At 43.0% G+C, this 13,635-nt stretch overlaps 1 protein-coding gene across 2 annotated transcripts in view; it reads left to right on the top strand.

The window, feature by feature from the left end:
• LOC104368928 (rap1 GTPase-activating protein 1) overlaps nt 1-6,328 on the top strand; it is a 66,143-nt gene extending 59,815 nt beyond the window's left edge. For both annotated transcript variants that reach the window (XM_042788407.1, XM_042788404.1), the window contains one exon: nt 5,752-6,328. In XM_042788407.1, coding sequence (XP_042644341.1) covers nt 5,752-5,755 — 4 coding nt within the window. In that variant the 3' untranslated portion in view covers nt 5,756-6,328. The remainder of the gene's footprint in view (nt 1-5,751) is intronic.
• The last annotated feature ends 7,307 nt before the right edge of the window (nt 6,329-13,635 follow it).

Below are 13,635 nucleotides of genomic sequence, written 5' to 3'. Positions count from 1 at the left end.
ATTGCTATCATTAGTACTGTAGAAGGTGTAGGCAGTTATCAAGGGAGAAATTTTGAAATATTTTTTCAATGCTGTTTCTTTTTGTAGTTTGAATTTACAAATACTTTAAAGTGATCTATGACTGCTAGGGCAGTGATCAAACTTTTTTGATCACACACCCCTATGAACAAAAAATTTTTGAACATGCACCCCTGATATGTGTATTTATTTATTTATTTATAAATTATAGACATGTACAACTGTACATGTTATGTACACATTATATACATGTACTTATTATGTACATTATAAAACATACACAAAAATAGATATTAAAGTGATTAAAGATGACATAAACAATGTTATTAAAATAACATTTTATTTTATTGATGGTGCAACCCCTTTTTTTGTTCTCACCAAAAATATTATTAAGAATTATTTTTAGTGAGAGTAATGTGATTGGATAAGCTTTATTATTTTTTAAAATCTTGATTTAACACTTTGTGATACAGTGATTCGAAGGTGTTTTTCTATGTTCAGTTTATTCCAATACTTGGTCTTAATGGCTGTCATAGCTGTAACAGCTCACAAAGATAGATAAATCCAAATGGAAGAAGTATGTTGTTAGCTGTTTTTACTGAATCATGATACTCATTTTTCAAGCCCATCTACCACTTACGGAAAGGTTTTTGTTGAAATTCAGCTAATAAATTTCCATCTTCCCTCATGTTAAAACTTGCAAACTAATTGGTGGTATTGCATTTTGATATCTTTAACAAATGGTTTCAACATCCACTGAAACTCTTCCTTTGGAAGATTTTTAAACAGATTAGAAAGTTTCATTTCTGAATTTTGTAAGTGTACATATATGAGAGGTTTTGTAGATGACACATAATTTTTGGCAAGAACTCACAAAAAATCTCCACAGCGCAAGTTTCTTTTGAAAAGCAGTTACTTTCTCACCCACTGTTAGAACATCACTTTCACCTTGAAGGAATACATTAAGTGTGTTTATTTTTCTGAAAATAACTGCTGGGTAACCTACTACTGACTTCATCACAGAAAAGGTTAGAAAACTTGTCTTTTCGTAAAAGAAAAATGTGTAACTGTTTTTTAAATTCAACAACTATTTTAAGCCCATTGCCACAAGATAACCAGCAAAGGTCTTTGCGAGACTGTATTGGGTTTATGTGGCAAGGTTTGTAGTGGGAGGGGCTGTGTGGATGGCTTCTGTGAGAAGAGACCAGGAGCTGCCCCTGTGTCACACAGAGCCAGTTCCAACCCCTTCCAAAATGGACCCACTTCAGGCCAAGGCTGAGCCAATCAATCAGCAATGCTGGTGGTGCCTCCAGGAAATTTAAGAAAGATTTAAGAAAGGGTAAAAAAATGCCACACAGCAGGTGTGAGAGATACAGGAGTAAGAAAATGTGAGGGAAACAGCTATGCAGACACCAAGGTCAGTGAAGGAGGAGGGGAAGACCTGCTCCAGGTACCGAATCTGCTAGAGATTCCTCTGCATCCCCTGGAGAAGACCATGACGGCGTAGGCTGTTGTCCTGGTTCGGGCTGGAATAGAGTTCCTGTTTGTTTTTGGTAGCTGGAGGAGTGCTGATGCACACTGAGATTTCAGGTTCTCTCCAGCTCCGTGTGCCCTGCCTGTGTGCGGGTGCGTGAGGGGTGGGGGGGAACACAGCTGGAGCGCTGGGCCCGGATTGGCTGATATTCCATGTCATGTGACATTATGCTCACCATATAAGGGAAGGAGTGGGCGGGAAGGCGTGCTCTCACTTCCTGGAGTGTTGCTGCAGCATCTTTGTGTTTCGGGAATGCCAGCTGGGAGCAGGTGGGGTGTCGGTCGGCAGGTGGTGAGCAGTTGCGTTGTACATTACCCATTTATAGTGTCACTGTATTATTTTATTACTCTTATTAAACTGTTTTTTATCTCAACCCATGAGTATCCCTTTGCCCCTCCAATTCCCTCCCCATTCCCAGGTGTGGGGGGGAGGGTGGGTGAGCAGCTGCGGGGTGGTTGGCTGCCGACCAGACTCAAACCATGACAGCTGTCCCTGTGCAACCCATGGAAGACCACGTTGGAGCAGATATCCACACTGCAGCCCATGGAGAGCCCACACTTCAGCACGTGGATGTGCTCTGAAAGAAGCTGCAGCCTGTGGAGATCTCACACTGGAGCATGTTTTCTGGCAGGAACTGTATCCTGGGGTGGACCCACACTGAAGCAGTCCGTTCCTGGAGGACTGCACTCTGTGGAGAGGACTCGTGCTGGAGCAGTTCATGCAGGCCTGTGATCTATGGGAGAAACCCCACATTAAAGCAAGGGAGCAGTGTGAGCAGGAAGGAGCGGCAGAGGCAAAGTGCTATGAACAGACTGCAATCCCCATTCCCCATCCCTGCACTGTTCAGGGGAGGAGAGGCTAGATGAGTCGTGACTGAAGAGGAGGGGGTGAAAGGAAAGGTTTTTGGTTTTGTTCTTTATTTCTCACTGCCCTACTCTGTTACTGATTGGCAGTAAATTATATTAATCTCCCGAAGTCAAGTCTGTTATGCCTGTGATGGTAATTGCTAAGTGATCTTCCTGTTTCAGCCCACAAGCTTTTTCATCATATTCTCTCCTCCTGTCCTTCTGAGAAGGGAGAGCATAAGGTGGCTTGGTGGGTACCTGGCAGCCAGCCAAGGTCAACCCACCACAGGTAAAAAATATTTTCATGGCCACTCCCCATCTCGTTATGAAGTATTGTAAAGATTCTGTTTCAAGGTCTTGTTTTTATGAAATTAACCACATTGACATCCTATGCATGTCTGGCTCTCATTTCTTTGCTACAATGGTTTGCCTATGAACAGTGCAGTGAATGAATTTCAGGTGTGGTGCTACCTCTGCAACCTTACCACGCAATCATTTTCTTATGCCAGTCAAAGCAGCTGCTCCACTGCTTATTACACTTGCACAGATTTTCCATAAAACATTTTTAGTAAAGAAGTAATTTACTGTTGAAAATACAGCTTCTCCGGTAGATCTTTCCTTTAGTGGCTCACAGAAAAGTAGTTCTTCATGTATTTCACTATCAAAATAGAATCTAGCAAATATTGTAAGCTGAGACATGTTAGAAACATCCGTACTTTCATCCAGCTACATAGCAAGCCTCTCACACTATGTAATTGGTACTGATACTTGTTTCTTAAAATCTTCATCAATGTTTCTCTGCATCTTCCAACAGGGTTTGCTGACAAAGGAATGCATTTTAGTCGGCCGCGGTATTGCTTTCTGTGTAGTATTTCAGCCCTTTGTACCATGACAGAAAAAACAAGTGTTTCCCCACTGATAAGTGGCTTTTTGTCTTTTGCTATGAAGTAAGAAACCTCAGAAGAGACTTCTATACATGTATCATTAGGTTCATTGAAGTTTTTTTTTAAGTACTGAATTGGGTATCACATAGCTTGAAGCATTCTTAAAAAAAATGTAGAGGTTTGTCTTCATGTTCTGGATGCTCAGTTTTTAAACGTTTTGCTAATTCTGATGGCTTCATGGTGTCTTTAGCTAACTTTTCAAAGCACATTATATAGGGTGAGGTGTTTTCTGTGCATGTTGATGTGTATGGTCAGCTGTGTGCTTGAGTATTCTGATTGTATGTGCTTCTGTGTTTCTGTATATGCCTGAGGAGTATGTATGCAGCCTCACTACCAGCTCAACCTCAGGAAAACAGAGCCACAGCATCAATGCATCATCAGGGTAATGGATTCATCAACCTGTAGCAGTACAACCCTTAGATTATAGAATCTCATTAAGAAGAATAGTAAGTATAGCTATTACTTTAACCAAGTATCACAGATACCATCTATGCTGGTGATGTTTCAACAGGATAGATTAGTTCTACATGTAATGAAATTATGTAACAATGTACTAATGTCTGTTAGTAGTTATCAACATACTACAGTACCGTCCTAATGGTACAGGTTGTTTGTACAGTTAGAGAATTGGACACAGATTATGTCAGCAAATTGCTTACAAAAATTATTCTTAATTTAGTTTTGGTAGACTATTAGTATGTTACAATTCATCCCATATGTAATAATTAAACTACAGAACTTGCAGTTGTTTCGTGCAACTTTCTATTGTCCTGGCAACCATTCCAGGGAATGATCTTTGCTTCCATAATTAAGAGACCTGAAGTGACTCATGTGCATATACTCATTGCATACCTCAAAGCTGGGCCAAGCCTACCCTGTCTGGCAATTAACTGACAGGCTGACTGATACTGCTGCCTTTCCAGCTGCTGTTCTTGATTCTACTGATGCTGTATTCTCAATTATGTTCATGCTGAGGAATTATCTAGAAAGTTCTGGAGCAATCTCTTTCTCCAGGAAGGAGCAAAGTGTGCTGCTGAAGGGTAGATAATTTCTTCATGCTCCAGAAAATGACCCTCCAGTTCATGGGGTCATATTGTGTCGTGCACTTGGGTGGACTGGCAGGAAGTACCAAATTTTGTCATAAAGAAGGTCACCTTCAGGGTTCTATGCAGTGACCTAGTGCCTGTCACCAAGTGCCACCATATCACATTCTGGGTGCCAAGACCTGTGAAGAAGGTCCTCCATTACTCTGTGTAGCCTTACCATCTCAATGTTGATTACTAAGCAGACAGTTTGAAGTCCATAGTGCAGATGGAGATGGAGGTTTCCCAGGCCATCTTCCAGACTGATTATCCATGAGTCAAAAACATCATAGAGATCAAATGGGTGTTAGCTGAACCTGAACTCCCCATCTTCATGGAGACAATTAATAAAGTACATATCCCTGTATGCTGTCTACAGAGAGGCCGTATTAGTACCTTGATTTCAAAAGCTACTCAACATGTTTTAAATCCAGAAGAATTATGGATGAAGCATAGATTACAATGGCCATGTGTGTCAAGGAGCAGCAAGAGGAGCTATTCCATCAGGGAAGGTGAGCCAAGAAGTTAGCACTACCACAAGCCGGGCAGGGACAGTAAGGGCACTGTTAGGCGTGCAGTCCCACAACATATGAGCAAGGATAGCAGGTAAGCTCTGTGATGGTAACTAGAGCCAACCAGCAGTCCAGTGGTTGCCAGAGAAATCCATAGTAATGAGGCATGTCCAAGATCAAGCCAGGGATTCAAATCTACAGGTCAGGATCAGTATCCAGATCAGCTAAGCATGTGCAAAGGCACAGGCATAGCTGCAGCATATCTCGGGTAGAGACCAAGGGTGAGCACCCAGCTTCTGCAAAGCAGCTCCTGAAAGTAGCAACCAAGCCCCACCGAGGCTTCTCACAGCAGTTTGAAACTATGAAGGTTGGCTCTGAATCTAGGCAGTCAAAACCCCTAGAAGCAGTGGAGAAGGAATGCACTCAAGGACCTGACAATATGAACTCTGGCAGTACCTGGGAGGTTTATCAATGAGTCTATCCCAGTACCATCTTTTTACCATCTGATGGTGAAATGATAAGTATCAATGCTATTCAACACAGGTGAGTTCCAAGAGTGTGACCAAGAAAACAGTTTGTTTAAACAGAATTAACTACTGCAGTCAATGGGTAGTTAAGTACATAAACTAGTTCAGTAAATGTATAGAGAATAAATATACAGTGAACAGTATTCTGGGCTGTTTTAACAGCATAGACAGTAGATTAAGGGAAGTGATTCTCTCCCTCAACACTTTTTAAGAAAGTATCTGTAATACTGCATCTAATATTCAAGGTTAATTTCATTTTTCCAGTGACTGGAGTCTATTAAATCTGCAGATAACACCAGACTTGGACTGGCCACACAGTTTTTGGAAGACGGATTCAGCATTCAAAGTCATGTTGTCAAACTGGAGATGCAGACTGAAAAAATATGGACAAATGCTTATAGATATGAATAAACATATGCATAAATATTGGATGAGGAAGAAGATGTCAGCAGAACTGCAGAGAATCTGGTGGGTACAGCAACAATTGTGAAGACAATTGTAAAAGAGACATGGCATGCTGGAATATACAAATAGCAATTTTTGTTGTACAGATTAAGGCATTTGCACTGTTTTATGTAGCTCTATTAAGGTTGTGCTGCAGACTGCAAAAATTTTTTAAAATTGCAAAAATTGAGATCACAAGCCTTGTTTAGCTTAGAGAGGAGAAATCTGCAAAAAGACTTAAACATGCTTTTGCATGTGTTAAAAAGTTACTTTTTAATAACTATGAAGACACAGGAGTAAAATCTCCGTGTACATTATGGGGAGGGCAAGGAATGGCAGGCTTCATAATTACAAAGTCAGATCCTTTTTATGATTAGAGTGTTAAAACTTAGAGAAAAAAAAAAAGTCACCTATTGTCCTGGTTTGGGCTGGAATAGAGTTAATGTTTCTTTTTGGTAACTAGAATAGTGCTGTGTTTTGGATTCAGCATTGGGTTTGGTATGAGAAGAATGCTGATAGCACACTGTTTTCAGTTGCTGCTGAGATTTTCAAGAACTCTCCAGCTCCCCCTGTCCTGCCTGTGCTCAAGTGCCCAAGAAGCAGGGAGGGAGCACGGCCCGAGCACCAGACCCAAATTGGCCAATGAAATATTCCATATCATGGAACGTCATGGTCACTATATAGAGGTGGGGTGGTTGGGAATGTGTTCTCTCTTGCTTCTGGGATTGCGATTGCGGGATCTTGGTATTTTGGGGTCGCTGGCCAGGAACGGGCTGGGGATTGGTCAGTGGGTGGTGAGCAATTACGTTGTGCATTGTCCATTTATACTTTCTATTGCTGTCATTGTTTTCATTTTATTACCATTATTAAACTGTTTCTATCTCAACCTGAAAGTCTCCCTTTGCCCCTCCAATTCCCTCCCCATTCCCAGGTTGGGGGGTGAGGGTGGGTGAGTATCTGCGGGGTGGTTGGCTGCCGACCAGGCTCAAACGACGACACATAAATTTCAAACTTTTTAGAAGAGTTTGGACAAGAAGCTACAGGAATGTCACAGGGAAAGCTGATCCTGACTTTGAGAAGAAAAGCGAATGAAAACACAGACTACTCATTTACATAGAAGTCTACTAAAAATGCATTTATTTCCATTTCATCAGTCTGGAAAAAAACATTTTTCTGCTAATTAGAGTGTTCACTTTGTCTTTTGACTTTGTGTACTGGAGTCTTTGGTATTTAATAATACTTCATTGTCACACAGGAAATTATTTAGCTAATTGCAAAATATGCCACGTTTCTGGTCAGAGACAAGCAACTCCATTTTACTTATGCACTGATAAGTTAGCAGATGACTCAAAGCCGCATATTACGTCAGGATCAAAGATGAGAATGGAACTTGAAATATGCAGAATCCTGAGTTTAGGCCTTAGCTACTGAAACACAGTGCAATAGCTGGAGATATCAAACAGGATGAAAAGGGTAAGAAGAGAAGATATAAAATGAAAACTTGGTGGAAATACAGAGAAAGAAAATTGAGGGTTCTGCTCAGGAGAGATCAAGTCAATTTTTCTTAAAAAATGTGAGTCCTCTTTGAATTTCACAAGCATTATTTGTGATACTGCAAAGTATACGATGAGCTTTAGTATTGAGTACAATCTAAAACACAAATGGGTGTAGGAGGGACCCCGTACGGAGGCGAGACCCGAGTGACGACCTCATACCAATGTGATGAAAGTCTTTCTCCCTTATTTACCCGAATAGCGCCAAGATACACAGAGCCAGACGGTCACGTGCTCTGTGCTTTACAATCTATTGGCTAAAGGCACTTATCACGTGCCTGGGAGTGCTGTGATAGGTCTGCACCATTAGTACACGTGTACAAACTAAATCTACTTTGCGGTCAGTGCATCCAGGCATTCAAACAGGACGGAAGCACTCGCTTGACTTCCTCATTCTTGCCCTTCCAGGTGACCTCAAGGGCAGGATTACCACATGGCAGTTTTCTGCTCAGAGACCCAGCCTGGATTGTCCAAACCCTTTAGGATCAGTGCATGTCCCTGATCCCCAAAAAATCCTACCGCATTTCCCCCTTTTTCTTTTTGGACAATCCAGACTCCTTTTAACACTCGATTCATAGCATTCATGAAGCATTTCCACACACACCCCAATACCATCATGAAAATTATGACAATCAGCATTGCTAGTCCATGCATTAACAAATCTTTCAGCCACCCACTAATTCCCAAGTTTTGTAACCATTCTGTCAGTCCATTTTCCACTCTTATGTCTTGTACATTTTTTTTTTTCCAAGTACAGCAATTTATACACTAGCACAAGGCGCATGCATTACGTTTTTTTGCTAATAGGTTAAAGCTGCTTGTTCACACGGCTTGCTCTGCCATACCTACATTCTGTTTCTCCCTAGTTATCTTGTTTCTTACATTCTATTCTCTTTACCTCTCTGCAACATGGGCAGTTTCTCAAAACCCCAATTTCATTATCTGTTTTGACCTTGCATATGTCCTTCACAACAGCTGCAGTTGTGAGGCCCCTCGGTCTGGATCGCTCACAACATGCCTATTTTCCTCCAGCCACTCCAAAAATCCCCCTTTCTGTTTTTGAGCGATCCAGACCCCATTTTGTATTTGTGCTAAGAATATTGCACTGACAGCCTTCTGCAGGGCCCTTTGCAGGAGACTGCTGCGACATGGCAATAGTAAAAGCACAAACTATGCCAATCAAGAAAACCATCCTTACAGTTTTAAAAGTGTCATCAATTGTAACAACAGAGTATGTAATACAGGATTTCATACAGGTCTCACCATGCTATGTTCCAAACGTTGCACTGTACCTACAACATACAATGAATCTGATACTACATTACCAGGTTCTTGATACCAGTGTTGAAACGCCCAGATGACAGCTCGGAGTTCTAAAGTTTGTAAGGAGTCTCCAGATACCCCGGGGACTATCTTGTGTTCCCAGGCATCTCCTGCTTTCCATGTGACTGCAGCTCTCTGAGATTTGCGTGGTTTGGTTTTTTTTTCTTTTTGTTTTGTTGGTTTTTTTGTTTGTTTGTTTGGCTGTTTGGTTGGTTGGTTTGGTTTGTTTGTTTGTTTGTTTGTGTTTGGGGTTTTTTTGTTTGTTTTTTGTTTGTTTGGTTGGTTTTTTGTTTTGTTTTGGTTTTGGTTTTGTTTTTTTTCCCTCAGCGTTTTGATGAAAAACTGTGTGGCTCTCTCGAGCTCGATCAAACTGATTATTTGGGGGAACGTGAGCAACCCAGCTGACTGTAGCATCTGCACAATCTTTTCTTCCACTTTATCGCCTTTTGGTATTGCTGGGGGGGGTGCAAGATGGCGATGATCCCCTAGTCTCGCAATCTGATTCTTCGCCAGAAGATGTCAGCGGCGGGTAAATTTTTGATCGACAGGTTGCTCCTTCCCGATCCTCCTTCTTTGTTTGCCTAACTGGCGTGTGCCGTCCCCCTTGACTGCCTGGCAGACTCACTTTCCTCTCAGTCTGCTTCGGATCTTCAGCAGGTACTTTCTCTTTTCTCCCTTCCATGCTGGCTGTCCAAAGCAAGTCCCCTACTTCTCGCCATTCTGTTGGACTAAACAGCAACGAGGCAGCAGCGCACTGACCCCATTCTTGTGCCCACTTAACGAGGGCTTGTATATATTTCTCAGACTCACTTCTTCCCTTCTCTTAGAGATGATACTAACGAGGTGTCTTCTTGCTGCGTCCGTTTCCATCGCGGTCTTACCCAAGGCGAAGGGGCTGTCCGGCAGTACAGCTCTCCAGGCTCCGACGCTTTCTATTTCGGCTCGTGCCCACCTCCGCTGCCTCGCCTCCGTGCCTCCCGTGACCACAGTGTCGCGATCTTTGGAAGCCTCTTCGCATTTAAGTGATTGAGTTTTCAGCATTTAAGCTACTCTGAGATGTCCCTGTTCGGGTGCCATTTGCAGGAGGGACCCCGTACGGAGGCGAGACCCGAGTGACGACCTCACACCGATGCGATGAAAGTCTTTCTCCCTTATTTACCCGAATAGCGCCAAGATACACAGAGCCAGAGGTCATGTGCTCTGTGCTTTACAATCTATTGGCTAAAGGCACTTATCACCCCCCCCCCCCGCCGGAGGTGCTATGATAGGTCTGCACCGTTAGTACACGTGTACAAACTAAATCTACTTTGCGGTCAGTGCATCCAGGCATTCAAACAGGAAGGAAGCACTCGCTTGACTTCCTCATTCTTGCCCTTCCAGATGACCTCAAGGGCAGGATTACCACATGGCAGTTTTCTGCTCAGAGACCCAGCCTGGATTGTCCAAACCCTGTAGGATCAGTGCATGTCCCTGATCCCCCCAAAAAACCTACCACAAATGGGTATGGCAGATTTGGGGACTGAACAGAAGTAAAGAATTTTTATGACTGATGATGCTGCAGTATCTGGTCCATAGCTGTAACTAACGGTAAATAATATGGACATACTTCTATCCAAAAAAATACTGAAAACCAAAGTTCTTGCTGACATCCTCTAAAGCATAGTCAGTGTCGATGGAATTTCTACAGTTTCTAATTTATCTGTAAACACTATGCTTCCTCATAATTTCTTGTGGCATTACATTTAAAATATACATGTTGAGACACAAGTGTCCCAATCCAATGTCAGGGAAGGAGGTTTTGATATGATCCCAAGAACGAGATTAAGATGCTGTCATGGTTTACAGCCAAACACCACGCAGCTGCTCATTCCTCCCTTCTCTTTCAGCGATGAGAAGAGACAAATGAGCCAGGCATGGGATTTGAGATAAGACCGGGAGGGGCAGATCACACATTATGGTCACAGGCAAAAGGCAGACTCTTTAGGGGAAGGAAAAAAGAACATAGATTTATTACAGACACTAACAACAACACTCAACAGAGTAGGACAGTGAGAAGCATTGCCACATCTTGAAAACACCTTCCCCCCACCCCTCCCTTCTTCCCGGGCTCAGCTCTGCTCCCGATATCTCTACCTCCTCCCCCCAGTGGCAGAAGGGGCAGGGAATGGGGGGTGCAGTCAGTGCTGCTGCTTCTTCCATCTTCAGTGTGAGGAGCTTCTGGAACTTCTTCCCCCTGCTCCATTGTGGTCCCCCTCTCACAGCAGACAGCCCTCCACCAACTTTCTCTGATGTGAGTCCCTCCCACGGGCCGCAGCGTTCCCCACACTGCTCCAGCGTGGATCACCATCTTTCTCCAACTGGAGTCCCTCCCACGGCTGCAGCCCTTCCCAATCTGGCTCCAGCGTGGGAAACCCCTGCATGCTGCAATCCTTCCAGCGCTGAACTACAACAGCGGGGTCTATCTTTTCCCACAAGACCCCGGCCTTCTTTAGGCACAGCACCTTGATCATCCAGGTGAAAAACACAGGCCATAAATCAGTGTCTGCTCCACTGTAGGTCTTCATGGGTGTCGGGGGGGGCCGCCCTGCCATCTCACCAGAGGATACAGGGGGGTCTCTGCTCCAGCACACCTCCCCCCTCCTTTCTTCCTTCGTTCCTCCACTGACCTTGGTGCTCATGCAGATGCTACAACTTCTCACAAGTCCCACTCCTGCTCACCACATCCCTTCTTAAATACGTTATTGTAGAGGTGCTGCTGATGGGCTCAGTTTTGTTGCAGAGGTGGAGCTGACTTGGTGCTGGGTGAGCTTTGAGCTATAGGCACCCCTATAGCCCCCTCCTCTGCTACCAAAAAAACCCACCACTCACTCAAAACCAGGACAGATGTGAACGAGGTCAAATATTGTACATCCAAAACTGCTTTTTATTATCAAAAGTGAAAAAAATAGTAGCAATAGGAAAGAGAGGAAGAAGAAAGACAGAAATCAATCAAGCAAGTGGGATGGAATTGTAATAATAGTAACCACCATGGATCCACAGTGTCCCAGAGGGATCCAAATCTCTTGCGGATTCAGTGGTGGGCAGTCGCAGTCACGGTCCCATGTGCACTGGGCTTGTCTCGATGGCCCTTTTTATACCCCTTCAAGGCTGTGGTTTCCTTGACGATGGCACATACCTGCAGTCTCCTTACACTCCTGCACATGTGCACACACTTTACACCTGTCATGCTCTTTACATGATGTCACATGGTTACATTTTGGCGGGCTTCTCTGTGACCTTACAGTTGTCCTTGTAAGCTAGCAGTCCTTGAGGTGGGCAACTCAAGGAAAATAGCCCATAGTTCATCTTCTCACAATCTTTGAGACAAACCGTTCATAGTTCAGTCTCTCACAAGTCTCTGAGTTTTGGTCAAGTGACTATTGCATTTTAAGTCATGATTCAAGTAATTCTGATGTATTATACATAGTGGCTATGGAATTACATTCTGCACTTGCAGGTTTTAAAATTACCCTAATGAAATAATTTGTATCTTAGAATATGATTTTGATTTCTGGTTACATGGGCGATTGTTTTGCCAATTGACGGGGTTAACACAAAGGACACAGACACCAAGTTAAAGAAATAGACTTATTTTACTTTAGTTTACAGCAGCAGAAAGAATAAGCAAGGTCATTACTACATAAAGCTGGCTATAGTGATTAATAAAGATCCATCACCAATTGCCCTCATACTTCACCATCACCTCGACCCGTGCATCAGCTGGGGAGCCCCGTCCCAGCGAAGGGTCGCAGAGCCTTTCCCGGCAGCTGGGAAGTCCCACGCAGGGCGTCCGCTCGTAGGTGAGGTCTCCGTCTGTGCTGTGAGAGGGTCCTGCTTTTACATAGTTTAACAAACAAATCTATAAATCTATATGACAAAATGCATGGGAGACATCTGGTAGATGGACTTGCCTCACCCAGGCACATCTGGGTCTGGCAAGGATCTGGTCACGTCTAAAGAGTTCCTGTTCTTCTTTACGTTTGAGATTTATAGTTCCTTCCTGTTGTTTACTTAGAGTTTTCAGGGGTTGTTTCTATGGTTGAATTTCATGCTGATAAGATGCTGGTTGCTGGGGGGTTCACTCAGACGTCAACTTTGGTTCAAGGCCTATGGTTTAGGCCTTTTATTTTCAGTGATATAGAGTTATAGTGGCCATAAGAACATAGGATATGTTAAGGTCTTTAGGAATAAGTAAATAGACTAGTAACGAAAGGGTATACTTTATGTGTTGTGTTTGCCTCAGAACCATGGAAATTGCTATGGACTCTGAATTAAAACAATAGGTCCCAGAAGAAACTGGTTTTGGTTTGGGAGATAAACCAAAGGATGAAATGAGCACACGCAAGGATGGGGTTCAATCAGCGGACACAGTGAGGAAGACTATCAACGACCACCAGAGGACCCCCGTCCAGTATAACCACGCATGCGTTAGAGACATCTACATATGATAATGATTTCCAGGAAATAACATGAATATGCTAATCACTTCTATCAATATACCCTCCCCTCTTTGATTTGAATAGCAAGGATTAGAATCAGTAAATTTGACCAATGATTACTTTAGAATATGAATATGGATAAGGTGAGGTAACTGATAAAACCAATCATTGTAAAAGCCAAATTAAGAATAGAGCATTTTAGGCATCTTTATGTAAAAGAACGTATGTAACCATGAAACTGCTGAAAAGGTATATAAATATGTTGTGTTTCATATCTATTGGTGAACACATTTTGGTGGAGCAATTGCCTGTGTTGCCCAGCTCTGGAATAAAGCAGTGCCTGCTTATCTACTTCACGTAGATGAGTTTTCTTCA

Source organism: Tyto alba, unplaced genomic scaffold (genome assembly GCF_018691265.1).
Source record: "Tyto alba isolate M040663 unplaced genomic scaffold, T.alba_DEE_v4.0 Super-Scaffold_14, whole genome shotgun sequence".
NCBI lineage: Eukaryota > Metazoa > Chordata > Aves > Strigiformes > Tytonidae > Tyto > Tyto alba.
The sequence above is the reverse complement of the archived record's forward strand: the minus strand, read 5'-3'. Positions and strand labels throughout refer to the sequence as shown.